General features: G+C 47.5%; 1 protein-coding gene across 1 annotated transcript; it reads left to right on the top strand.

The window, feature by feature from the left end:
* MKI67 (marker of proliferation Ki-67) lies at window positions 1-27,773 on the top strand. Its single transcript, XM_068961376.1, has 14 exons — window positions 1-92; window positions 2,450-2,528; window positions 2,619-2,734; window positions 6,358-6,424; window positions 8,510-8,555; window positions 8,997-10,097; window positions 11,480-11,655; window positions 12,836-13,157; window positions 13,247-13,365; window positions 13,466-13,637; window positions 16,180-16,335; window positions 18,234-25,015; window positions 26,303-26,750; window positions 27,633-27,773. The coding sequence occupies exons 1-14, from the start codon at window positions 1-3 to the stop codon at window positions 27,716-27,718; spliced, it is 9,762 nt and encodes a 3,253-aa protein (XP_068817477.1). The 3' UTR covers window positions 27,719-27,773.
* Window positions 27,774-27,975: the final 202 nt, after the last annotated feature.

The following is a 27,975-nucleotide window of genomic DNA, read 5'->3' as shown; positions in this document are numbered from 1 at the left end:
ATGGGTCCTACAAGACGCCTGGTTACCATCAAAAGGAGCGGGGTGGATGGCCCTCACTTTCCGCTGAGCCTCCGCACCTGCGTGTTTGGAAGGTGAGCCCTGCCCTTGCATGGACAATTGACATAATTTGGCTTTAAAACCCCCTCAGTGTTACTAACCACAGGTTGACAGATGGGACGCACAGCTCCAGGAGTAGAGGAGCCCTTGGGTTTGCTCAGGATTGCCTATGTACTGTCAATGTGACTGGCTGACTCATGTGAAATAGAATTTTGAGGATGATGTTTATATAATTGTGTGTGTGTGTTTAATCAAAGATTTAAAAATTGGTTTGATAAAAATCTATAATTGGAGAAAAATGTAAAGGATTCTCACATCCTGCTTGACTTCAGGCAGGCTTTCGAAGGCCGCTGTGCTCATCTGAAAACTCTGAACTGAGCATTCCTTGGCTGCTGGGGGTTACTATTGAACAAATAAGGAAGGGATCTGTGTTGGCTTGTTGGTCTTTTTGGGAAAAAAGTGGGAATGGGAAGAAGAGTCCTTCCGATTGTGTTTTGAGAACTTTTCTTTGGGTGCCTTCCTGTGTTGTTGGTGGCAGTAACTGTGGTCCGTGTATAAACAGGAACTGTTAATCATGCCCAGCTCTCGTTTTCTAAAAGTGATGGGTAAGTTACCCTCCCTGTAGAACCCTGACCCCCTCCCACCCACACTCCATCCTCCTACCAGTCATCCTGCACCCACGTTCCACCACAGGGCAAACTCTGGCTCACCTTGGTGCTGTTGGCCAGTTGGCGCTTCTGTCTCTGAAGTTTGCTCTCTAACCTCCTACATGAGTGATTCATGTACCCTGAAAAGAAGACTTCACTGAGCACTGCTCTTTTTTTTCCTAACCCACACGTGGTAATGAGGCTGCAGTTTGTCCGGTTCACTCCTAAGGTCCCGAGAACAGAAACTGTCTTGTTAATAATTATGTAGCTGGTGTCTGGTATGGGGTCTGGTGTATCAGAGGTGGTTACTGTCTGGCACGCCAACAATTGTCCTGTTGAAACATCAGCTGGAGAATTGGGTTTGGAGTCAGTATGTAGCAGTGGTTGTCAGCTGAGAGCCATATGACCCCCCCGAGATACCTGGCAAAGTCTGGAGACATTTTTCCATGTCATGATATGGGAGCCCCACATCACCGACGTCAGGGAGCAGAGGTCAGCTTTGCTGCCAGTTCTACCATGTACAGGACGGCTCCCCTACAAAGAGCTGTCTGGCTGGGATGTCAGGGGCCGAGGTGGAGAACCACTGCTCTGTAGCGATTCTCGCTGGCAGTCTCCTGCCAAACATTCTCATTTCTAACGAGATAATCTTTCTCTCATGCCTCAAAATCAAAATCTTTTCATTGACTTAGAGTAGCTGTTCACTTTCCATAACTTCTACTCTCTTCAAAAGGAAAAGACAAAAAAAAAAAACATTTCGGTATCAAATGGCAGGCATTCTTTCATTACTGTAGTGATTAAGTGTCTTTTTATGCAAGATTGTTTAATCTCGAAACCCATTTGTAGTGTTTGATCGTGTGACACGGGGAGGAAGGGCTACTCTAAGGCTCCAGAGGTTCCTGTTGAGAACAGAGGAGTCACGGTGTGTTCAAACATGTTAAACCTAGGATGGTACCAGGGGCACCAGAGGCCCAGGGAGCCTTGCTTAAGGCATCTTCGACCAGCTTCTCGGTGGTTTGGGGATTTCTCTCTTGCGGTGCTTGCTGCTGTCAGCTTCCTGTGAAAAGACAGGTTGCATCTAGATAACTGATTGTTGCTTGTGTTTAGTGTCTGGAATGAGAGGAGACTTGTGACTTTGTCAGTTAATAGTGCAGTTTTAAAACAATCAAAAGCTCAAGTTGTGAGCATTTACTGCGTGCCAGGGAAGTGACAGACCTGGGTAACTCATTTAATTGTGTGCAGAGCACCATGATATCGGTGCCAATGGAGTCCTCTGGGTATATGAAGAAACTGAGGCACAGAGAGGTCCTAACATGAAATACAGCACTTTTGGTGATGATTAAACCTTTAAACATACATAGCATTACCAACAAACATGTGTAAATCTTTTTATTAAAAAAAAAAAAAAGCAGAGTCCAAAAAATAATTATTCTCCAAACTGATGTGAAGTACTCCTTTATCTGGGTCTCATAATTATAAGCATAAATAGTTTAGCAAAAGGAAATTCAGTTTTGTATTCTAATATTTTCCATTATAATTTTTTTAAGTACTCTAAGTTTTAATGATTTAAAGTAGCTGCTTCTACAATACTTGTAAAAATTGCCAGCAAAATGCAAAGATCATTTACATTGCCCAGTTTGTTTTTCCTTTATGTCATTGCATTAACAGATCAAATGCTGTTTTATTTTGAGTCAGTAAATTTTTTTTAATCACAACAACCTAAAAAATCTTTATTCTTTTGAATTAAGGGGTATCGAGTGTGACATTCGTATTCAGCTTCCAGTAGTGTCCAAACAGCACTGCAAAATTGAAATCAGTGAGCAAGAGGTGAGTGGGTTTTGGGAAGTCTATTTTTAAAAACTTTTCACTTTGTATCCATTTACTAGTGACATGTTCTCCTGTGTTTTCTATTTATAGGCAGTATTGTTTAATTTGAGTTCCACAAATCCAACACAAATAAATGGATCAACTTTTGATAAACCTGTACAGCTAGAACATGGCGATGTGATAACTATTGTTGATCGGTCTTTCAGGTAGGTAAGATCTAACTGGGCTAAAGACTTTCTGAGTCACCAAAAACCAGCCTCACAGTTCACCAGGGATCCTTCTTTAATGCGGGTAAACGTCAACATGTTTGAGGTTGTCATTCCCAACACTAAGTCTTCATCTAAATAAATTCATGAGCGTCTAGAAGGAATGACAAATGGAGTTTATTGTGCCCAGCTAAAGGATTTGAGAGCAGATATCTGTGCCAAGGACAGCAACCAGGTCCTAAAGGAGAATCGTGTTGCTGCAAACGTTGTGAAACTGCATTCATTTTACTTCTCTCTGTTAAAATCAAGTACAGTCATAGAGAAAGAGACGAAACGAGATGCATGACTCAACTTATTGGGACGGACCAGCCTTGTGATTTCACCTGTCAGGGACTGAACTGTGCTCTCCTAAATTCACAAGTTCAAATCCTAACCCCCAGCTCCCCGGGCATGGGACCATTTTCAGACAGGCCTTGGAAAAGAGGATTAAGTTAAATTGAGGCTGTTAGAGTGAGTCCTAATCCACTCCCACCCGTGTCCTTATAAGAAGAGACTAGGACTCAGAGAAGCCGGGGGAGCAGGTACTCAGGGGACAATCCCGAGGAAGCAGCCGGAGCCTAGGAGAGACGTCCCAGGAGGGCACGCTGCCCACACCTTGATTTCGGACTCCCAGCCTTTGGAACTGTGAGGAAAGACATTTCTCTTGTTTAAGGGTGTGACGTTTGGTTAGAGAACTAATATATCACCCAAGCCATCAGCAACATTTCCGGAAGCTTTTGCTCATGCGTCTTCTCATCACTATCTCCACTCACCACGTAAACCACGAGAGCGTGGCTTTTCTGATTGCCTAAGAGGCTTCGGAGTTCTGCCTAAGCTTGCGTCTCTCACCACTATGGTTTTGTCTGCCTTTATTAAACTGCCTACGCTTGTGACTGAGTTCTGCTCTTACGGTTGTGAGATTCACAGCATGGACAGGATGGGTGGACCCATTCCAGCTGATTCCTTCTCACTGCTTAAGGATTTCTTTGAATTAACCACAGTTTTACACACAGATATACACTATTCATTCTGGATGGACATTTGAGCAATTTTGTTTTTGAAATGAGTCAGGGCTTGCTTTTTATGATCAGATGTGGTTAACTCTGTACTAACCTGTCCTGTGCGTTTGAAAAGAATGTGTGTTCCACAGCTGCTGGGCAGAATGTTCTATCTGTATAGGTCCATAAGATTCAAATTCCTAACTAGAATCCTGGTAACATTTTCTGCTGATTCTTAGTTACTTGGACAGGTAAGTTGTAATCATGCATTTAGGATTTTTTTTGTTTGTTTTTAGCTCTGTAATTTTTGTGTCCTCTATTTTGAGGCCATACTGTGGGTTTAAATTAAGAATTATCTCCTCTGGGAGGATGAACCTCCATCATGTATTGTTCTGAAATGTCCTGTACCTTTAGTAATGCTTTTGATGAGAGATTTCATCCTATAGTTCTTTCTGCCTCTTTTTTTTTAAATCACATTGTTCTCAACTTTCATAATCCTTAAGGTTTAGATGGTTTCTAGGAACTGGCTGCTAGATGGACTTTTGTCTATAACTGGTTGATCTTGACAGATTGAGCCTTTCATCATTGTAAAATGTGCAACGTCTCTAAATAATTTTTACCTTAAAGTTAATTTTGTCTGGTGTTGGTACAACCTCTGTACCTGTCTTCCGGTAGCTGTTTGCCTGGTGTATCTTTCTCCATCATTATACTTACATCCTATGTATGTCTTTTTAAGAAAATGTATACTTTAAAAATGTTTCTACTGAATATTCAATGATTATAAGTACTATAAGTTAGACATTTAGCCAAAGCACACTTACTTACAGGTTAAACACAGTCATAAAGATGTCTTAAATAGAAACTTATCATGCAGGCAAATTGAGTTCTTCGATGCCCTCTTTTGGAAAGTAGAGGGTGAAAGAAAAAAGGTCTTTCATCCCATATGAAAGAGAGTGAAGTCTAGAAGAATTTACATGCTGTTAGTGATTTTCTGTGACCAAATCACTAAGGTTGCCAGACTTAGCAAAACAAAACAAAGCAAAAAAGCCCAGGTTGTTCAGTTAAGCTTGAATCTAAGATAAATGAAATATATATATATATATATTTGCAGTACTATTTGTGTCTTTGATTCTCAACTGTATCTGTTGTAGGGAGCAATATATTAACAGTTTGGATCCTTTCTGTCATCCATTCTGCTAAATGGAACTCCGTTTTCATGACCGCCTTCATTTGTATTCAGTGGATATTTTCTGATTTGAATATCCTGGTCTTTTCTTTTTCTGTGCTTTTTGTGAATTTGCCTTCATTTTTAAAGGGTGTTTTTATTGGATAGAGACTTCTGGATAGGAAATATCTGATGTGGAATGGAGAACCAGAACTATTTCCCCCAATGAAATGCTGCTCAGATTAAGACTGAGATGATCAAATACCTCTAGCAACAAATAGAAAATGGGTTTGAGGAAGAAGGGCTTGGTTCAGAACTCTGGCGCCATGAGGAACAATCCCAGACGCCTGGCGGCTCCAGTCTTGTTTGGTACCGCTCTTCCGTCGCTTAGTCGCGTCCGACTCTGCAATCCTGTGGACTGCAGCACACCAGGCTTCCCTGTCCTTCACCATCTCCTTAAATCTGCTCAAACTCACATCCACTGAGTCCGTGGCACCATCCAGCCATCTCATCCTCTGTCGTCCCCTTCTCCTCCTGCCCTCAATCTTTCCCAGCATCAGGGTCTTTTCAAATGAGTCAGCTCTTAGCATCAGGTGGCCTAAGTATTGGAGTTTCAGCCTCAGCATCAGTCCTTCCAATGAACACCCAGGACTGATCTTCTTTAAGATGGACTGGTCGGATCTCCTTGCAGTCCAAGGGACTCTCCAGAGTCTTCTCCAACACCACAGTTCAAAAGCCTCAATTCTTCAGTGCCCAGCCTTTAGATCTTACCTAGGTGGCATCTAAATTCTTTTCATCCTCTCTTACCTGGATACCTAAGTTCAGTATGTGTTGTAAAATGTTGTTCTGTGAGTTGATACCCAAAGTCTGTTAGAACAACTATGTCTCTTCCTAAACATCTTTACATCTTCCTAAAATGGGCCTTTGTTCAGAAACAGATGGAGTAAGTGGGAAGCTTGAAGAGCTCATAGTGATCCAAAGTTAAAGTATAGCTCTGTAATTACTCTGCAGTGAGTGACATCACAAAGTGATGAAAGGTGGTAGATGCCACCAGCTTCTTGGTTAACCTTCCAGATCATCACATGATTTCCGTGGGAAAAAACTAGGAGACACCTGGTTTTGTTCTATTACACAGTTGGTTCCAACAGAGTAGGTGCTCAGCAATATTGTAAAGGCTAGTTAGGGTTCAGAAATTAATCTGGTCCCAGTCTCTGATGATGGTGTTCTGAATGAAACAAAGCAATTTACCTAAGTTTTTCGTGTAAAAACACTTCTCTAACTCAAAATATCTTTGCTTGAATAAGGTAATATCTTAAACAAAACCTGAAGTTTATTCCTTGGACATAAGTCAGATATAATAGTTTTATTTTTGGTCACAAACCTTTAACCTGAGTATGTGTCTGTGATTCTGTGCACTTCAGGTATGAAAATGAAAGTCATCAGGATGGAAGCAAGTCACCTGGATTTCCAGGACAAAGACGGGACCAGGTGATGGGGGATGTCATCCAGCTTTGGGCTCTGAGTCTTTTTTGCATGATGATATGAAAGCTTTTGTCTGCACTGACACTGTGTTTCGTTACACGGGAGAACAGTTTATCAGTTATAGTAGGAAAGTGTCACTAAGGTATTAAAACAAGCTGAGCTTAGATATATTAAGATAATTTAAGCTATCATTCCTCTTTTATTCAACATGGGGAGTACTGAGTATCACACTTTGGGCCCCAAAGTCTCCTCAAGTGTCTCACAATCTGATTTTGCAAACCTTTGGTTAAGACAGCCCTGACATAGAACTCCGATTCCAGAACCATGGGATCTGGTGGTTCATTTTGTGCCCCATTCATCCATTTTTATTTTTCTGAGATAATCACATCAGAGTTGTGGGTGCCAGAGATGCTTTCCAGGTTTAATGGACAGATGACCCATAACACTGAAGGAGAGTCACTGCCTTTTGTTTATCAGTGAAGAGAATACATTCCAAATGGTCCGTCTTCCTAAAATGCAGTTCTGGGAGATTTAGTAGGACTTAGAATGTTCCAGGTAAATCCTGAGACTTCCTGTCCATCCTCCTTTTTACGAAGCTACTCAAGCTAGCCTTGTCTGACCAGGTTGGAACGCCCTGGCTTGAGAGTCTTATCACAGGGACTCCTGAGATCAGCCAGAGGCTCTGCATTTGAAGGTGCTCCTCCTTCCCGAGAGAAGTAACTAACGTCCACCTGTTCATCAGCTTTGGGGGACGGCTAGCTTCTGAGGGCTTCCCAGGTGGTAAAGAATCTGCCTGCCAGTGCAGGAGATGTGGGTTCCGTCCCTGGGTCGGAAAGATACCCTTGAAGAGGTAATGGCAACCCGTGCCAGTATTCTTTCCTAGAAATATCCATGGACAGAGGAGCCTGGTGGGCTGCAGTCCATGGGGTCGAAAAGAGTCAGATGCGACTGAGCAACTAAATACACACAGCTTCTGAGGTGTCCCGCCTGCCACCGCCCCCTCCAGCTTGCTTTTTTTATTCAGCCACTCAGTCATGTCCAGCTCTTTGTGACTCCATGGACTTCAGCATGCCAGGCTTCCCTGTCCTTCACTATCTCCTGGAGTTTGTGAACTTGTTACTCTAACTTGTGAGTAGGTATAAAGAAAGCAATCGAAAAGCTGAACTAAGGGTTAAATAGGAGGTCCCAAGGGTCTGTGACCAGAGTGTTATCTGGGTTGTGATAACGGAAATATCGAAATTGAATACTTAGAACATGTCATCTGACTGATTTTTATGACTGTTGGATATTAGCGTGCAAAAAAAAATATGGGCTTATATTTTGTATAGATTTTTAAATTTTAATTCGTTTTTATTGTTCAGAAACTGAGCCCTCACACAGGAAGTTTGAGAAGCAGTGCATTCAATACCAAGAAATCGGAAATTGATTAAAGACAGAAGTTAAAGTATTTGCCTTTGGGTATATTTTGTGATTTCCCCCAGTGATTCAGAGTACATTATTTTTCTAACTTTGGAACAGTATTGGACTTCTGTATCTTGTATTCTTGTTATTCTGTAGTCGGTCTTCTCCTGATAAAAAGCTGCCTGGGAAAGATCATGAAGGCGGCCAAGCAGGAAAGCTAGGTCTGATATCAGTGCTCCGGGGGTGCAGAGTCTCTGGGCGCGCTGTTCACCTCTACCTTAACTCCTGAGCTTTCAGATACACCTCCAGTGTCTGCCAGCAAAGGCCCACGTGCTAAATTAATCCCACCTCCCCCAAGGATCCTGTAGCCAATTTCTGCTAAAACGGAGTGTGAAGTCGATGACCCTGTGTCTTTGGTAGGTTCCCAGACCCTGAGGGTAGGTGATGTTGACTTTCAGCTTTGATTCCTCTTTCACAGAAGTTCAGTGGATTAAAAACTCATCTGAGAAATGCCTGTGCTGTGAGCCCCAGCACCCGAAGGTCTGGGCTCATTTCCCAAAGTCTCTTCACATCCTAAAGAGCAGTAGGGTAGAGGAGGCCATCCACCAGAAGAGTATCTTAGTAAATAGGATTTACTGCCAGTATCTGAAAAGGCTTCTAAATCGATCTTCGTATTTTGCCCATTTACAGGAAGCTTCACGTCGGGTCTCAAGATCCAGCTTATCTTCCAATCCAGGTCAGTAGTTTTTTGTTTTCGTTTGTTTTCCTGAGATCCTGTAAGATCAGTTCTTCATGTAGACTTGTGGTGCGGAAGGGACAGACATAGGCGGGCATCCCAGTTAACATTTCCCCCAGGTGATGTCCGGGCGCCGTGCTGGTTGGAGGGTGCATGTGGAGACACGTTGGCTGGTTCAGTTGTCCCCTTGATCCTGGGCGGATGGGCAGCACTGGATGCCTGATCCTGGTGTCATGCACTGAGGTGCTTTATCTATTTGGCTCGTAACACTAGTGTCAGAATACTGTCACCATGCATTTTGGACATTAAGAAAGTTTTAGGCCAAGTGAAAAGCTAGGGTTTTAAGACAATTTGAAATAGTTTCCAAAATGTGCATATTGCGCATGTTAAAATCATTGAGAAAATCTCAAACTTCTTATTATTTCATAATTCATTGTCAAGAAGGGAAAGCTCAAGATTCCAGTGCCTGTTCAGAAGTCACGGAAGAAGCTGTTTCAGGAAGGCCTGTGGCCCATGGGGAAGACGTCACGGCCGCACATGCCATCTGGGGGCGCTGGGAAGACGATGTGGCCAGGAAAACACCCAGTCGTGTTCGTTCCTCAGAACTTCCTGGAGATACCCACAGAGGTGTGACGGATCCCACCACTGGGGACTCGAAAGAAGATCCCAGTGTAGCATCAGGGGCCTGTTGTGAAGAACCGAAGGCTCTTTCTTCCATACAGTATCTTAAAAGGAGTGACCAGAGTGAGTCTCCCTTTAGGAAGCTTTATGAGTCAATGAAAGTGGAGTTAGATGTGAACCCAGGAAAAGTCAGCGTTCTGCAGAATCGCAGAAAATCAGGACCGCAGCGTCACTGCACAACAGGCAGAGAAAGCACTGATGGGTTACAGGACGAGACTCTGGTCTCCCCCAAATCCAGATGGAAGTCGGGCCAAAGCCCCCACATGAAGGCAGACCCCAGTTTGGGGGAGCAAGAAGGTAGCCAGACTGAGGGAGAGGGGAGCAGGGAGCCAGTTCAGATGCCCAAGGAGCCCAAGAGTCCTGGCATCGCCTGCATGGAGATGGAGACAAGGAAAACCAGGACCCCCGTGCGGTGTTCACAGGAAACCACGATGCCCCTGCGGTGTTCACCACACAGCCCCTCCAGGAGGCGGCGGAGTGCAGACCCGGGTGCTGGCGGTGGCCATGTATCCCAGAGTCTAGACCAAAGTGAAGGCTCCAGGGCAGATGACCAGATGTTCACTCCCCAGAAGTCCTTGCCTGAAAATCAAACACGTGTTAAAGTTGGGAGTTTTGGAAATACACCAGAAAAGCTTTTCTCTAGAAAGAGGAAGAGTGTGCCTGCAAATGTCGACTGTCTGACTGCAGAAACTGAGATTCCACCTCCGATGATCTCAGCTTCACTGGCCCTGCAAGTTGAAAGGAAGATTCAGAGCGATCTTCTCAACAAGCCTGAGAAGCTGGGCCCAGCAACTGGACAAGTGGGCCCTGGGTTATCCGGCCTTGATGCAGCTGAAATCAGCAGCTTCGGTGATTCCACAAGTAAGTCTATTTAACTGTCCATTTATTTCCCCCCCAAAGTTTACGCCTGCCTTGTGTCTAGATGTGAATTAGCGGTCCCTTCCTTCATTTGCTAATGATTCGCTCTGTGAGACAATAAGGGACTATCATAAGAGCCATATTCGTCATCCTAGATTTATGTGAAAGCCCTGGTAACCCACCAACCAGAGGAGGTGCTGGCTACTAGGGAAGAATTAGCAGGGGTCTAAGGAGATAGGGTGGCCCCAAAATATATTTGATTCTTGGGAGAATAAGCTTGAGCATAATTGCTTTTCATAGGAGTTCAGTTCTGAACTACAAGCTCTTATATCCTATAGGTTGAGCCTTTAGCATAAGCAGTGGAAATCTTGGAAATCTTTCCATGGGGGGTGGTTCCTAGAACACCCTTGGACCGCCTCCGTGGGTTTACATGCCAGGCGCTGCTGTGGGTGCCCTTCAGACAGCGGCTCCCCAGCCTCCATGTTGGCATAGGTGGGCCAGTGGGACAGGTGTCGTATTCTCTTCCTACTGCAAGTGGGGAAGCCACCTGATGGCATGCTGCGGGCAGCAGAGATGTGACCCGTGGGGCAGGCAATGCAGCTCAGGAGCCTCCCGCACTCCCAAGGAGACCCCAGGTGCTCAGAGGCTGTGCCCAGCTCACAGTCCTCACAGGGACCCCCGGGTGCTCAGCGGCTGTGCCCAGCTCACAGTCCTCACGGGGATCCCCTGGGTGCTCAGGCTGTGCCTGGCTGTCGGCTCTGCATCTGCAGAGAGCGCGTGGGGTGGGGTGTGTGGTTCTGAAATCAGACTCACGTGCATGACTTCATGGTGTTCCCCATGAGTGTCACAAATGGGGCATGTCGCTTAGACAAGGGTTTGTGTTGATGAGCAGTTCACAAAGGTGTGTAGTTGGGCCTGCCTGTCCAGATCTCTGGGAAAAGCTTCCAGCCCCTGGTTCCACTCACATGCAGGTCTGGGTGAGGCCTGAGTGTGAGTCCCTTGGGAAAGCATACTCAGTCCACTGCTGGAGCTCATCGCTGGCATCCCCCTGGTCCACAGTGGGGACCACTGATCAGGGAGCTCACCGCTGGCATCCCTCTGGTCCACACTGGGAACCATTGATCAGCCATGCCCTTCTTAGGCTCCGTCCACACAGGACTTGTCACCGTGTAAACAGAATCCTTGTGTTGTCACGTTGGGCCTTGGCATTTTGTGGTTTGTCCTGGATCTTTCATTAGCTTCATCAGCATCAGGAGAGTATGAAGGTGGTGAGGTGCCAGGCCTCAGTGAACTCGCAGTAGGTTTGTCTTTAATGGTTAGTGGAAGCAGGTCGCACTTGGGGCGCGGTTTCCTTTGCACTCTGACATCTGTGCCCATTCCTCTAGATAAGATGGAGGGCGTGGCTGCGAAGAGGAGGCGGGTCTCCTTTGGGGGTTGCCTGAGACCCGAATTATTTGACGAAAACTTACCTCCCAACACACCTCTCAAAAGAGGAGAGACGCCAAAGCAAAGACGGTCACTGGCCGCCCACACACCCACCGTCCTGAAGAAAATCATCAAGGTGAGGTTCCCCGCGGGCCTCCCCCTGGGGTCTGATGATGGCGCACATCCTGGGTCCACACTGTTTCCAGGGGCTTCCCTGGTGGCTCAGTGTAAAGGATCCGCCTGCAGTGCAGGAGACCCGGATTTGATCAGGAAGATCCCCTAGAGAAGGGACTGGTAACCCACTCCACCATTCTTGCCTGGGAAATCCCACGGACAGAGGAGCCTGGTGGGTTACAGTCCATGATGTTGCAAAGAGTTGGACACAACTGAAGTGACGAACACTTTTTTTTTCACTCTTTCCAAAACTCTCACACTAGTAGAATAACAGTGAAGACCTTCTTTCTAATAAAGTAAAAAGCATCAATGTCTGTGAGAACGCATTCCCAGAGGTGTTGGCAAATGGACCCCTGAGTTCCAAACCACAACCCAAGGGTGGCTGAGCACAGGTGGGTCCTCAGGACCTCCCGTCTCTGCAGAGGCAGCCTGCTGACCACACTTCTGGGCCAAGTGGTCACGCTCAGGTTATAGTTAAATACCATTTGGAAAGACAGAGCTGTAAGATTGTGTTCTTTCCCTTTTAGAATGACAAGGTGAAAGACAGAGCTTGGATGGCATGCACACCATGGTTTTGACCGTCAGCTCTTTAGAATTTTTCATCACTGACCCTTTAGGGGTGTGATCTTCTATCTCTAGAGAGGTGTGCCCCCCACCCCCCAGCTCCCCTTCTCCAGAGGGCCTGGGTAGTCTTTAATTTCTTTTCATTTCAGTTAATTTTCTTTTCCTGTTGCTATAGGAGCATGAGGTATGTCTCCTTCCCACCTCTTTTGTATGAGCCCTGGAAATGGGCTGAACCCACCCTTCCGGTGGGTTTGGAACCCATGCTGACCCGAGGTGGTTAGACTCCCACAGAGGGTGTTTCCTTGGATATAGATCAGAGCCCCACTCATCAGGAAGTTCCTTCCACCTTTCCACTGGAAATGCTTCAGTCAAGACTTATTCAGTGCTTTCTTTTCCCCCTTCTTTTTAAGTGAGAGACACAGACTCCTATCTCCACTGTACGCTTGACAGACACTAGTCGGAGCAGTCAGTGCTTTGAGATTTACACAACTAAAATTGTTGAGTGGGTAGGGTTTTCGCATTCATTACACAGATGTTATATTTGGGGTAAGGTTTCCTACACACATTCCAATTGCCAGGAGCAGCCCCAGCCATCAGGGAAAGAAGATTCTTCAGAAGTCCGTCTGGAAGTGACCTCACCGGATGCCTTCATGAGCTCTCCGGCTGCTAACGCCATCCACGCTTCTGCGGCCGCTCCTGACCAATGCCGCAGGCTGTCCAAGGCGTCTTGCGTGTCGGGGGTTGGCAGGTCCCCGCATCAGACAGATGTCCCCAGGAAAGGAGGGAGACGGAGCGGCAGCCTCCCTCCCCAGAGAGCGTCCCTGGAGCGGAGCCAGCACGGGATCCTCCAGACGATTTTCTCCAGGAGAAGGAGCGGTGCCTCGGAGGCCAATTTGATCGGTGAGTGCGTGGTGTCTGCAGATGGGTTCAAGGTGGACTTTTCCGTGGGTGCCGGTTTGGGAACGTCTCCGCATCTCTTTCCTTGACAGTGGCAAGATCATGGGCAGATGTAGTGAAACTCGGTGCCAAGCAGGCCCAGAATAAAGCTGTGAAACGTGGCCTTCCCAAGCAGCCGGGCAGACGGCAGAGAAGAGCCAACACTCCGAAGGTGCGTGTTCCAACGTGGCGTGTGCTCTTGACGTGTCGGGGGGACGCAAAGGGTGGCTTTCAGGCTTTGACGTGTTGTTGATCTCCCCATCATTTTCCAGAAGCCGCCTGGCCCCGTTCACAGTCAGTTCAGCACCGGCCACGCGAACTCTCCCTGCACCATCGTCATAGGGAAAGCTCAGCTCGAGAAAGTGACCGCGCCGGCTCGGCCCTACAGGGTGATAAACAACTTCGTGGTCAGCAAACCAAGGGACTTCAGTGAAGATCTTTCAGGTAAAAGCACAGCCCTGGCTCTTATAAACCAGAGCCCTGTCCTCCTCCTGTGGGGGTCCCACCTGGGTGGGCGTCTCGTTTGTTTATCTGCTGTGCCTGGGACAGGAAGATAAATAATCCAGACAACTCGGGGGTGAGGATGGGGTGCGACATGGTGTTCAAGGAAGAGGGAGCTGGATTGGAGTGCAAGGACCGGTCCTCAACAATTTGGGGTCACACATCCTGCAGGAAGCAGATGGGAAATGCACGCTTGTCTTCCCTTTGGATTGAAGAGTAGTTGGTTTACAGTGTTGTGTTAGTTTTAAGTGTATAGCACAGAGGTTCAAATATATATGTATATAATTGTTTTTAAAAAAATATTTCTTTAGCTGTTTTACTCATTTGGCTGTGTCAGTTCTTTGTGGCACGCAGGCTTCTCTCTAGTCGTGGTGACGCAGGCTCAGTAGTTGAGACACGCAGGCTTAGTTGCCCCTCTGACATATGGGATCTTAGTTTCTTGACCAGGGATCAAACCCATGTCCGCTACGTTGGAAGGCAAATCCTTAGTCACTGGACCACCAGGTGATGGCTATATTCTTTTTAAAATTCTCTTCCATTATGAGTTACTACAGGATGTGGAATACAGCTCTGTGTTCCCTTAGGTAGATCCTTGGTGGTTACCTAAATGAATGCACATCGTTGGCTGGGAGAGCATCATAGGTACAGGAAAACTGGCAGCCGCTGTGTGGTTGGTGAGGAAAGCAGGCTTGCTCGTGTAATTGCCCTTTCTTTGCATCTCTACCAATAGGTTACCCCGGAGTTGGGGTATTTGATTTAAGTGATATTTTGCTTCTTGAAGACTTCTTCCGCTTGTTTTATGGAACAAAGGCCTGTGGAAGGGCTTCTTTAAACCTTTTGTAGTTGAGCCAGTGTTGCTATTTTTAAAGTGTGATGTGACCTGCTTACGCTTGGACCAGGTTAGGGCCACGGCAGGGCCCTGGCTTTGAGATTTGATGCTATTGGTGCATGGCTTGCCCAGTGGCTTCCATTCTGAGCTCCCACTTCTGGTGGGAGGTGACACTTGCATCCATTAGGTGGCATCCCGTTTTTGTCTCCTGGCAGATTTTCAGATGGGAAAATTACTGTACCACTTACATAACAATGCAAGATGCCCTCTAATTAAAGTCACATCTGGAGCAACACCCTTAGCTTTTTAAAAGCAAACTACAAAAATGTAGAACAGTGGTAACCAGCATTCTGACAGGATGCTCCCTGAGGGGAAAAAAACTTGGAGCTCGGGTTTCCCTGGTGGCTCAGTGGATAAGCATCGGCCTGCCAATGCAGGAGACTGGTTCGAGCCCTGGTCTGGGAAGATCCCACGTGCTGCAGAATAACTGAGCTCATGCGCCTCAAATCCTGAGCCTGCACTCCAGAGCCCGTGTTCTGCAGCAAGAGAAGCCACCGCCCTGAGAAGCCTGGACCGTAACTCAAGAGCAGCCCCCAGTTGCCACAACCAGAGAAAAGCCCACTCAGCAGTGAAGACCCCTCAGCACAGCCAAACATAAATAAATAAAAATTAAAAAAACAATGGAGCTTATACCACCCAACATGGAGCTCCATGTGTATCTGTGTATCCCTGTAAACTGCACGCACTGAGAGTGTATTAAGGTATATGTTGTGAAACAATGAAGACGAAGATGAAGAGAAGTTTAAATACTTAGCACTTGGGATGTGGATGTTCTCAGCCTTCCTTCAAAACATTCTGTAGACGTGCAACAGTGGTCGCCCTCAGCGTTAGTACTTTATGACAAAACATTAACACATGATGAAGCATAAATATCCTGGATATTTTCAGTGACGCCTGAGCAGTAGTGGATGGATGAGGTTTTAAGGGGCTTTGCTGGCTTGGGCACCTTCAGAACAGGCTCCCAAACATACTTTGCAGACTCTGCCAGCCTGAGAGCATCTTTTTGATCCATTGTTGTCAGAATGAGAACAGTAAGGAGAATGGGGGATAATAAATGTTTGAGAAACTTAAATCTTCCCTTTGGAGAACTGTATTTTTTATCCCAGCTTGAGGTTTTGTTAGTACTGCCTTTTGGTGTTAAAATGAAAAGAAGGTGATATTATTACTTGAGAGTACTAAAAATGGGCAGTCCTATATCACTTTTAAAATCTAGACATTTTGTTTGTACATTTCAAGGAGCTTGAGGGCCCTAGGTTTCAGCAGGCATGGTAGGGAGACCCCACAGGGCAATCTCTGCCCTCTCCACGGTGCTCACATCTGGAGAACACTCTAAAAGACTGCAGATGTCGGCCTCCTTCATTAGATCTTCTTTCCAAGAAGGGCAGAGGAGACGTATAAATGATCTAACTCCCCAGTGCCCGCTTCTAAAAATGGGTTCACAACCAGCATCACCCTCTCCTAAGACTCTATCCCAGGAATTCTAGGGGGTGATCTGTTATTTACCTTCTGCCATCCCCTCTTTTGTGCTTGGGGACAGGCACGCTTGTTTGCAGGTATGGGCAGTCTACTAACTGCTTTTCCACTGTTGTGTAACAGGGCTGCCTGAAATGTTCAAGACACCAGGGAAAGAGAAGCCGCAAAGGATGAGCGTGTGTCCCCCGACGTTTCCGAATTCAGAGGATTTGCTTGGAGAAGAGCTTCCAGGACCTCATTCAGGAGAGAAACCTCTGCTGTGCACTTTGGAAAATTTTGGTTGGTTTCCTTTTTTCACCCCAGCACTTTGATCTTTTCAGTCAGAACTGTAGACAGTCTTTCGTTACAACTGCTATGGTATTATCTCTCCACGACAGATACTCCTGACAAACTATGCTGTCCAGCTTCTTTGTCCCATTGTTTATAGGGGGAGTTTCTATCAGCAGTGGAACCAGCACTGGCTTTCAGAGACTTGCATAAAAAGGCAAACCCATTTACTAACCATAAGCTCCCTGTGTGCACGTGGCCTTCTTCACCTTGCCTAAGTGAAGAGGTTGACAAGCAGCCAAGTGTAATCATCTCTCATCGTGTGTGTGTGTGTGTGCTAGGTTGCTTGTTGGGTCTGACTCTTTGTGACCCCGTGGACTGTATTTAGCCCACCAGACTCCTCTGGCCATGGGATTCTCCAGGCAAAAATACTGGAATGGGTTGCTATGCCTACCTCCAGGGGATCTTCCCTACCCAGAGATCAAACCTGTGTCTTTTAAGTCTCTTGCATTGACAGGTGGTTTCTTTACCACTAGCACCACCTGGGAAGCCCTCTCTCATCATGGTGGTTGCTAAGTTGTGTCCAACTCTTGCAACCCCATGGACTGTAGCCTGCCAGGCTCCTCTGTCCATGGGATTCTCCAGGCAAGAATACTGGAGTGGGTTGCCATTTCCTTCTCCAGAGAATCTTCCTGACCCGGGGATCGAACCTGTGTTTCCTGCATTGCAGGCAGATTGTTTACCAACTTAGCTAGAAGGGAAGCTCTCATCATACTTGTATGTAAATTACTCAGATGTGAAAGTGCTGTCAGCAAAGAGAAAGACAGCAGGTGTGCACCACGCAGGTACTGAGGCTGCTATGGGGTGGACGCCTGCTGGAGGATGAGTATGAGATGGACACACAGTGTCTTATCTTCTCTGCCATTCACACTGATCACCATGTGCCTGTCGTAGCGAGAATAACATGCTATGCTTGAGGTGCTTCCTGTTGCTGAAAAATACATGTTTCCTGTGTAACACAGACCCTAAGCATGCTAAGTATAATCCCCATTATTGCATTGGTGGTCCAGCAGATTGAACAGCTGTTTCTCTGGTTTGATGAAAAATGTCTGTGTCACTGAGACCTTGGTGGCAGCCTTCAGAGGACCCTTTTTTCTTTTTTAAGACTTTTTTTTCGTAATGTGGACTATTTTTCAAGTCTATTGAATTCATTACAATACTGCTTCTATATTATATTTTCGTTTTTTTTAGCCAAGAGGCATGTGGGATTTTCGCTCCCCGACCAGGGATCCAACCCATACCTCTTGCATTGGAAGGTGAAGGTTTTAACCACTGGACCATCAGGGAAGTCCCAGGGAACCCCAGCTAAGGAATTATTTTTCTTTTACCTAATTCCTGTAGCTCCTTACCACCACCTATGATGACCTCACTTTACAGCACCCATAACATTATTCATTGGAGAAGGCAATGGCACCCTACTCCAGTACTGTTGCCTGGAAAATCCCATGGATGGAGAAGCCTGGTAGGCTGCGGTCCATGGGGTCGCTAAGAGTCGGACACGACTGAGCAACTTCACTTCACTTTCACTTTCATGCGTTGGACAAGGAAATGGCAACCCACTCCAGTATTCTTGCCTGTAGAATCCCAGGGACGGGGGAGCCTTGTGGGCTACAGTTTATGGGGTCACACAGAGTCGGACACGACTAAAGTGACTTGGCAGCAGCAGCATTATTCATACATGGGTGTGGTTCATATCATTTATCTCTGTCTGACAGAGACAGCCTCATATCCTGGAGGGTAGATGGGAGCCAAAACTAGCTTTTAAGTAATATTTTATGAGAATCAGATAGCAAATTGGCACAACACAGTGAATAGAATCTGTTTATCATGTGTATTTTAATATTTTATAGGCGAGAATGTGTTTCCTAGGACTCAGGATACAGCGAAAGGGCCATCTGATCAAAGCTCTGCAAGCCCTGCCTTGAGACGTCCCAGTATTAAAATGAGCGAAGATCCTGTGAAAACACCGAGGAGCGCGAATAAAACCACAGCTGCTGAGATGAAAACTCCAGTGTCCACGGCAGCGACTCCAAAGGCAACATCAAGTGCAAACAGGTCTAGAAGGTCTGTGGAGCTCAGCAGTGTGCACACGCCGGGTACGGAGCCAGAGAACCAAGACGCAAAACCCAACACCATCAAGGACATCTTGGGAAGACGTCTGAGGAAAACACCACAACCAGAGCCGAAGCTGGAGAGAGACACAGAGGAAAGTGAAAAGTCTTTCGAACAATGTAAGCAAAACATTGAATCGAAAGAAAATTCTGAAAAGACGATGGCTGTGAGGAGATCAAGAAGAGCCTCGGAGCTGAAGTGTGAACCAGCGGCAGACCTGACCACCCTCCAGAGATTGCAGGACACAGAGCCGGAAGAGAAGCAGCTGGACATCCTGAGTCTCCTACAGACCCCAGTTCATGCCAAGGAAGTGACGGACGCAGAGAACAAAGCCACAAAGATGAGCTGTAAGTCTCCCGAGCCAGGAGCAGTCAGCACACCCACCAGGATGAGCACACAGCTCAAGACACCTTCCCAGAAAGTGGATGTCGGAGGTTTCTCAGACCTTAGGAAGCTCTCCGAAACACTGGGAAAAGCCACGCCCACTCAAAGAGAACCAAGAGATGCTAAAAGCATCCAATTGTTTAAGGAAACTCCAAAGCAGAAACTGGGCCCTGCAGAGAATTCTGCTGGAAGTAGGAGGAGGTCAAAGACACCCAAGGGAAAGGCCCCACCTCTGGAAGACCTGGCTGGCTTCAAAGAACTCTTCCAAACCCCACACCAAGCCAAGGAACCAATGACTGATGACAAAACCACCAAAACACCCTGTAAATCTCCACAATCAGAGCCAGTCAACACACCAAGTAGGAGGGGACATCTCAGGACACCTTCCCAGAAAGTGAATGTGCAGGAGGACCTCTCAGCTCTCAGGAAACCTCAACAAACACCAGGAAAAACCACACTGTCACCCAGAGAAGCAGAGGGTAGTGACAGAGGCATTGCAATGTCTCAGGAAGCTCCAGAAGAGATGCTGGACCTTGCAGGAAAGGTACCTTCTGCCAAGAGGCGACCAAGGACACCCAAGGGAAAGGCCCAGCCCCTGGAAGACCTGACCGGCTTCAAGGAGCTCTTCCAAACCCGAGATCAAGCCAGGGAAACAACGACAGATGCCAGAACCACCAAAACACCCTGTAAATCTCCACAACTGGAGCCAGTCAACACACCAAGTAGAAGGGGACGTCTCAGGACACCTTCCCAGAAAGTGGACGTAGAGGAGGAGCTCTCATCTCTCAGGAAACCTCAACAAACACCAAAGGGAACTGGACACTCAGATAGAGAACCAGCAGATGGTGATGAAGACATCAAAGTATCCAAGGAAATGCCAAGGCAGAAAATGGACCCTGCAGATTATGTGACTGGAATTAAGAGGCAGTCAAGGACACCTAAAGAAGATGTCCAATCTCTCGAAGACCTGACTGACTTCAGAGAGCTCTTCCAAACCCCAACCCACACCAAGCTGCCAAGGGCTATTGTCAAAACCCCGAGAATGCTCGGCCAGTCGCCACAACTGAAACCAGTCAACATAACACCAACTAGAAGGGGACGTCTCAGAACACCTTCCCAGAAAATGGACATGCAAGAAGACCTCTCAGCTCTGAGGAAACCTCAGCAAACACCAGGGGAAACCTCACAATCACCCAGAGAACCAGAGGCTGGTGACAGAAGCATTGCAGTGTCTCAGGAAGCTCCAGAAAAGATGCTAGACCTTGCAGAAAATGTACCTGCAACCAAGAGGAGGTCAAGGACACCCAAGGGAAAGACCCCACTACTGGAAGACCTGGCTGGCTTTAAGGAGCTCTTCCAAACTCCACATCAAGCCAAGGAAACAATGACAGATGAAAAACCCACCACAGTACCCTGTATATCTCCACCAGCAGAACCAGTCAACACACCAACAAGTAAGAAGAGACGACTCAAGTCACCTCCCCGGGAAGTGGGCATAGAGGAGGAGCTCTCAGTGCTCAGGAGGCCTGCACAGACTCCAGGGAGAACCAGGCACTCAGGAGAAGCAGCAGGTGATGGTGAAGACATCAAAGCGTTCATGGAAACGCCAAGGCAGAAACTGGACCCTGCAGAAAATGTGACTGGAATTAAGAGGCAGCTAAGAACACCCAAGGAAAAGGTCCAATCTCTAGAAGACCTGACTGGCTTCAGAGAGCTCTTCCAGACCCCAGATCACACCAAGGAGCAAAGGGCTGTTCTCAAAACACCCCAAATGCTCTGCACATCTTCCCAACCAGAGTTAATTGTCACACCAACCAATAGACAGAGACAGCTCAGGACACTTCTTGGGAAGGTGGATACAGAGAAAGAACTGTCAGTGCTCAGGAGACCCATACCAGCGTCAGGGCAAACCATGCATACATGGTGCAGAGAACCAGGAGATGATGATAAAATCACTCAATTGTTTAAGGAAACACCAAAGCAGAAACTGGGCCCTGCAGAGAATTCTGCTGGAAGTAAGAGGAGGACAAGGACACCCAAGGGAAAGGCCCCACCTCTGGAAGACCTGGCTAGCTTCAAAGAACTCTTCCAAACCCCACATCAAGCCAAGGAACCAATGACTGATGACAAAACCACCAAAACACCCTGTAAATCTCCACAATCAGAGCCAGTCAACACACCAAGTAGGAGGGGACATCTCAGGACACCTTCCCAGAAAGTGAATGTGCAGGAGGACCTCTCAGCTCTCAGGAAACCTCAACAAACACCAGGAAAAACCACACTGTCACCCAGAGAAGCAGAGGGTAGTGACAGAGGCATTGCAGTGTCTCAGGAAGCTCCAGAAGAGATGCTGGACCTTGCAGGAAAGGTACCTTCTGCCAAGAGGCGACCAAGGACACCCAACGGAAAGGCCCAGCCCCTGGAAGACCTGACTGGCTTCAAGGAGCTCTTCCAAACCCCAGATCAAGCCAGGGAAACAACGACAGATGCCAAAACCACCAAAACACCCTATAAATCACCAGCAGAAACAGTCAACACGCCGACCAGTAAGAAGAGACGACTCAAGTCACCTCCCCGGGAAGTGGGCATAGAGGAGGAGCTCTCAGTGCTCAGGAGATCTGCACAGACTCCAGGGGGAACCAGGCACTCAGGAGAAGCAGCAGGTGACTTTGAAGACATCAAAACATTCACAGGAACACCAAGGCAGAAACTGGACCCTGCAGAAAATGTGACTGGAATTAAGAGGCAGCTAAGAACACCCAAGGAAAAGGTCCAATCTCTAGAAGACCTGACTGGCTTCAGAGAGCTCTTCCAGACCCCAGATCACACCAAGGAGCAAAGGGCTGTTCTCAAAACCCCTAAGATGCTCTGTCAGTCTCCACCACTGGAACCAGTCAACATAACACCAGGTAGAAGGGGAAGTCTCAGGACACCTTCCCAAAAAGTGGACATGCAGGAAGACTGCTTAGCTCTCAGGAAGCCTACACATACACCAGGGATGACCACACACTCACCCAAAGAACCAGAGGGTGGTGACAGAAGCACGGCAGCATCTTGGGAAACTCCAGAACAGAAACCAGACCCTGCAGAAAATTTAACTGCAAGCAAGAGGTGGCCAAGGACACCCCAGGAAAAGGCCCAATTCTTGGAAGACCTGGATGGCTTGAAAGAGCTCTTCCAAACCCCAGATCATGCAAATGGAGCAATGACTGATGGCAAACTCACCACAATGCCCTGTAAATCTCCACCAGCAGAACCATTCAACACGCCAACAAGTGAGAAGAGACGATTCAAGTCACCTCCCCAGAAAGTGGATATAAAGGAGGAGCTCTCAGAACTCAGGAGGTCCGCACAGACTCCAGGGGGACCCAGGCACTCAGAAGGAGAACCAGCAGGTGATGGTGAAGAAAAACCATTTAAGAAAACTCCAAGGCAGAAACTGGACTCAGCAGAAAGTTTAACTGGAAGCAAGAGGTGGTCAAGAGCATCACTTAGGGAAAAGGCCCAGCCCCTGGAAGACCTGACTGGCTTTAAAGAGCTCTTCCAAACCCCATGTCAATCCAAGGGACCTATGACTGATAACAGTATCCCTAAAATGCTCTGCCAGTCTCTACAACCAGAACCAGTCACCATAACACCAGGTAGAAGGGGGCATCTCAGGACACCTTCCAAGACAGTGGACAGGCAGGAAGACTGCTCAGCTCTCAGGAAGCCTCAGCAAACACCGGGGGAAACCACACACTCACCCAGAGAACCAGAAGCTGGTGACAGAGGCACTGCAGTGTCTCAGGAAGCTCCAGAAGAGAAACTGGACTCTGCAGAAAATGTAACTGCACGCAAGGGGCAGCCCAGGATAACTAAGGAGAAAGCCCAGCCCCTGGAAGACCTGAGTGGCTTCAAAGAGCTCTTCCAAAGCCCAGATCATGCAAAGCAACCCATAATGATTGATGACCAGCCCCCCGCCATACCCTGTAAATCACCAGCAGAACCAGTTACCAGGAGGACAGGTAGAAAGAAACTCAGGTCATCGCCAGAGAAAGTGGGTGTAGAAGAGCCCTCAGCACTTAGGAGGCCCTCCCAGACTCTGGGGGAAGCCATACACATGCAGAAAGAAGCTGTAAAGGATGAAAAAGACATCAAAGTGTGTAAGAAAACTTCAAGGCAGAAACTGGCCTCAGCAGAAAATGTAACTGGCGTCAAGAGTCGGCTAAGAAACGTTAAAGAAAAGGCCCAACCCACAGAAGACCCAGCCAGAGTCAAAGATCCCTTCCAAAAGCCCAACCAGACCAAGGAACCAGCGAGTGACGTAAAAATCACTCCAGCGTCCTGCCAGTCTCCACCAGCACAACCAGTCATCAGGAGAACGACCAGACAGAGACAGTTCAGGTCACCACCAGGAAAAGTGGCCGTGGCAGAGCCTTCAGCATCCACAGGGCCCACACAGACACTAGGGGATACACGCACAGAGCCTGTAGGCAAAGGAAAAGACACCAAGGTGTTGAAGGAAACTTCAGGGCAGAAACTGAGTCCTGCAGAGAATGTAACAGGCATCAGGAGTCGGCTAAGAACACTTAAGAAAAAGACCCAACCCCTGGAAGACTCAGCCAGTGTCAAAGAGCTCTTCCAAAAGCCAGATCAGGCCAAAGAAGCAGACAGTGATGTTACAATAGCTCCAGGTCCCCGCCCATCCCCATCAGCAGACCTGGTCACCAGGACAACAAGCAGAAAGAGGCAGCCCAAGTCATCACCAGAGAAAGTCGACAAAGAAGAGCCCATACCGACACCAGGGGAAAGCACGCAGGGCCAGCCTGCATGTGATGAAAAAGACAGCGGAGTGCTGAAGGAAAATCCAAGACAGAAAATCAATCCTGCAGAAAATGTAACTGGAGGCCGGAGCCGGCTAAGAACACGGAGGGAAAAGACCCAACCCCTGGAAGACCCAGCCAGTGTCAAAGAGCTCTTCCAAGACCCAGATCTGGTCAAAGAACCAGAGGGTGATGTTACAACCGTTCCAATGCCCCGCCAGTCTCCACCAGCAAAACCCGTCACCAGACCAACAAGCAGAAAGAGGCGGCTTAAGGCGTCACCAGAGAAAGTGGACATAGAAAGGCCCTCGGCGCTCAGAGAACCCACAGGGACACCAGGGGAAACCACACACAGCGAGCCTGTACGTGATGAAAAACACAACAGAGTGTTGAAAGAAAATTCAAAGCAGAAACTCACTTCAGCCGAAAATGGGGTCAGGAGCCGGCTAAGAACACTGAAGGAAAAGACCCAACCCCTGGAAGATCCGGCAGGTGCCAAAGAGCTCTTCCAAAAGCGAGATGGGGCCAAGGAACCAGTGAGTGATGTTACTACGGCTCCAGCACCCCGCCAGTCTCCACCAGCAGAACCAGTCATCAGGAGAACAGGTAGACAGAGACAGCTCAGGTCACCACCCGGAAAAGTGGCTGTAGACGAGCCCTCAGCACTCAGCAGGCCTGCACAGACTCCAGGGGAAGCCATGCACACAGAACCTGTGGGTGATGAGAACAAGGTCAAGATGGCCAAGGAAATGTCAAGGAGGAACGTGGACTCAGCAGAAAACTTCATTGGCGTCAGGAGTCGGCGAAAAGCATTTCAGGAGAAGACCATGGAAGACCTGGCCAGTTCCCAGGAGCCCTTTCAAAAGCCCAATCAGGCCGAGGAAGTGGAAAGCAATGCTACTGCCATCAAGAGAGCCCCAAAGCAAGCAGCAGACAGAAGACCTGTAGAAACCTCCCGGCGAGTCCTCAGGGCCCCTAAAGTAAGATTCACAGAAGACCCTGTGGGCAGCAGAGAGCCTGCAGAACACCCAGGTGAAAGTTGCGTTTCCCCGTCCCCCGAGAGGGAGCAGGGAGAAGACGGCAGAGTCACAGGCAGGAAGAGACTGCGCCCTGTGACAGCTGCCCAGGACCCCGAGGATGAGAGGCCACTCCAGAAGAAGCAGAGGACAGCCCCTAGGGAGACACGGGAGCCCCCCGAGCCCCCAGGAGTGAAAAAGAGAAGCCTGCGGACTTCGGCACAAACGACTGAACCTGTGGGAAACCTGCCTGACGATGGCCTGAAAGCTAAAGCTGTGGATCCGCAAGGAGAAGTCACACAGGCTCCGAATAAGGTGATGGGAGGTGTGATGTGATTGTGCCCGGTGGGCTCCCCAGGTGGCGACAGTCGTAAAGACCCCGCCTGCCAATGCAGGAGATGTAAGAGATGCGGGTTTGATCCCTGGGCCGGGAAGATCCCCTGGAGGAGGGCGTGGCAGCCCACTCTAGTCTTCCTGCCTGGAGAATCCCACGGACAGAGGAGCCTGGCAGGCTGCAGTCCATGGGGTCGCAAAGAGTCGAACATGATTGAATGACTTGGCACAGGATGGCAACGTGGGTGGATGCTCTCCATTCTGGCATAAATTTGCTATCAACTGTATGTCACCCCAATGTAAGTGTGGGTCCACAGTCAACACAGTGAGTAGCTGCAGACCATTGGAAAGCATCCCCTTAGAATTTATAGAGCTGTTTAGTTCCTCAGTCGTGTCCGACTCTGCAACCCCATGGACCCCACTGGACTGGGTTGCTGTTTCACCCTCCAGGGGATCTTCCTATGTTCGTTTTCACAGATATGGAGCTTTGTGCCGAGAAAAAGTGGGCAACTCAGTCCTGCCTTGTTCTAGACCCGGAGTGCTGAGTACAAGTAGTATCTACATCAGTACTTAAACAATTAGAACAATTTACCTAGGGTGTGTGTGTCCTGGGACACCCATAACTGTCAGGGCTGTTAGTGAAAGTGTTGCTTAGTTGTGTCCAACTTTTTGCGACCCCATGGACTGTAGCCCACCAGGCTCCTCTGTCCATGGATTTCTCCAGGCAGAATACTGGAGTAGGTTGCCATTCCCTTCTCCAGGGGATCTTCCCGACCCAGGGATTGAACCCAGGTCCCCTGCATGGCAGGCAGATTCTTTACCATCCAAGCCAGTAGGGGAGCTGTAAGTATTGTCAGAGAAGTTTGTAAATTGGATTCCAGAAATTGAAATTTTCCTATTCTGCTCTAGCAATGACTTGAAGAATTAGGAATTCATTTGCTGTCTGAATAGTGGGGTGTTTTCCTGGAATACCCTTTTAATGCTTGTTAACATCACGCTGACATATATGACAGGTGTTGTGGCTGGAGTTCATACTGAATTCCTTACTTAGGGTTTATTGGTGGAAATGGTGATTTCTCTGTAGGAGCAAATTGACAGGTACACCCCTGACTTGCTTAGACTTACTTGCATGTTAGGATATGAATCAATGGAAAATGTTGCAATTGATTCCCCTTTGAGTTCACTTTCAAATAATGTTCTCCACCTTGAGATTTGTAATTTGTATTCCTCATTCTTGACATTTTGTGGATGTCTTTTAAATTTTTTTAGGGAGTGTCCCTGCGTTCCAGGCGTCCTGCTAAAACTTCTGTAGAGGAGCAAAGACCTGAGGTTCTTATATCAGCAGAAAAGATGAAAATAAAAAGAAGCGAAAAGAAGTCTGTGCAGCCCTCCCAGGAGATGAAGCTCCGGAGCCCTGAAGATGGAGCCAAGAAGCCTGCCTCTGGGGGCAAAGTTGAAGAGAGGAGGACGCGCTCGAGACCTGGGAGGCAGAACGAGACGCCTTTGCCTGAGGCTGCAGAGGAGAAAGCGAGGGAGGGAAGGGTGGACATCCTGGCGAAGAAGCAGGAAAAGAAAGAAGGGACAGGACATTCAGACCCTAAGGGTTCGAGATCCAGAAAGGTTAGCGTCCGCCCTCGAGGAAACCCTTCAGAGAGTGCATCTGAACAGAGAGTGACCCGGAGTGCCAAGAGATGTGCCCACAGTCTTCAAAAGGCTAGTAATCTCCTGTTCTTTTTTTAAGCCTAGAGACTATGTCAGGAGAGGTTTTACCCCACATTGCGAGAGCAGACACAGCAAATGGGATAATACACTGCCAACTCCCAGTTAAACTACCAGGAGAAGCAGGCATCTAAACCATATTCTGTGGCTCAGTATTCAGGTGGATGTGGCTTGGGAATTCCACTTTGAATAGTAAATTCACATAATGATGTCTTCTTTCAGGGGATTTATCCAGTTAGTACTTTCTGAGTGCTCACTGCATACCCTGTACTAAGGGTCCAGGCACTGCCTTCAGTGTGTGCTTAGAGATTGAACAAACTTCCCAAAAGGTAACGCTTGATTTCAAAGGTGTCCCCTCAGAAAGCTGGGACACAGAGCGGGTGGGGTGTCCGTAGGCAAGCAGTCCCATGAACAGTTCCCATTTGGAGGCAGCCTGGGTGTCCCTTCCCCTTCCCAAAGACAGCAACCCGAGTGGTCTCTGCTCACACTCAGCTAGCACTGAGTGATGTCCCCTTTGGACACACCAGTTGTTTAGAAGGTCCAAAAGGCTTCAGCCTGATTACACATTTGAATTCACTTTTTCTGAGTGGTATTTATAAAAATCAGTGAAAAACGTATGTGGAAATTTCTTTTTTCTTTATGATGTATTTATAACTTAAAAATAGCTTACCAACCTTTCTGTCAAGACACAATATTTAACTTTAAAGATTTACATAGTAAAAAGAGTTTAAGGCAGCTTTTACAGTCTGTATTTTAAAGCTCATTTCCAACCTCAAGACTAGTTTTCTGGAACTAAAGGCCTGCGTCGCACCCTGTAAGGATTCAGGTTTTTGCAGAGTAGAGTTGGTTACACAAACTGTTCTTTCACATGACTTAAGAGATATTTTTCTTCCCAAACAGGAAAGTGACAATGTGTGTGTCAAGAAAATAAGAACCAGAAGTCGTCGAGACCCTGAAGATATATAGCTAAAAAGTTTAAAAGGGGGTGGTGGTGGGGGCAGTAATGAATTCAGTGATAAGTTGTAGTACAATATTTGCCGTAAGTTTTAAAGTGAATTCTGTAAATAATGCTGTTGGGGGTGGGGTGGGGTGGGGGTTTAAGGGAAGAAGGCTTAGAATTTTCTAACTCAAGAGTTTATTCAAAAGCCCCCACATTAGTAAGAAAGTTAAAACTTGAGTAGGGGGTGGGGGGTGGGGGGTGGGGGGAGTTTGCCAAGGTGTGG

The sequence above is a fragment of the Capricornis sumatraensis genome, chromosome 23 (assembly GCF_032405125.1).
Source record: "Capricornis sumatraensis isolate serow.1 chromosome 23, serow.2, whole genome shotgun sequence".
NCBI lineage: Eukaryota > Metazoa > Chordata > Mammalia > Artiodactyla > Bovidae > Capricornis > Capricornis sumatraensis.
Note: the sequence above shows the minus strand (reverse complement) of the source record. Positions and strands in the feature narration are given on the sequence as shown.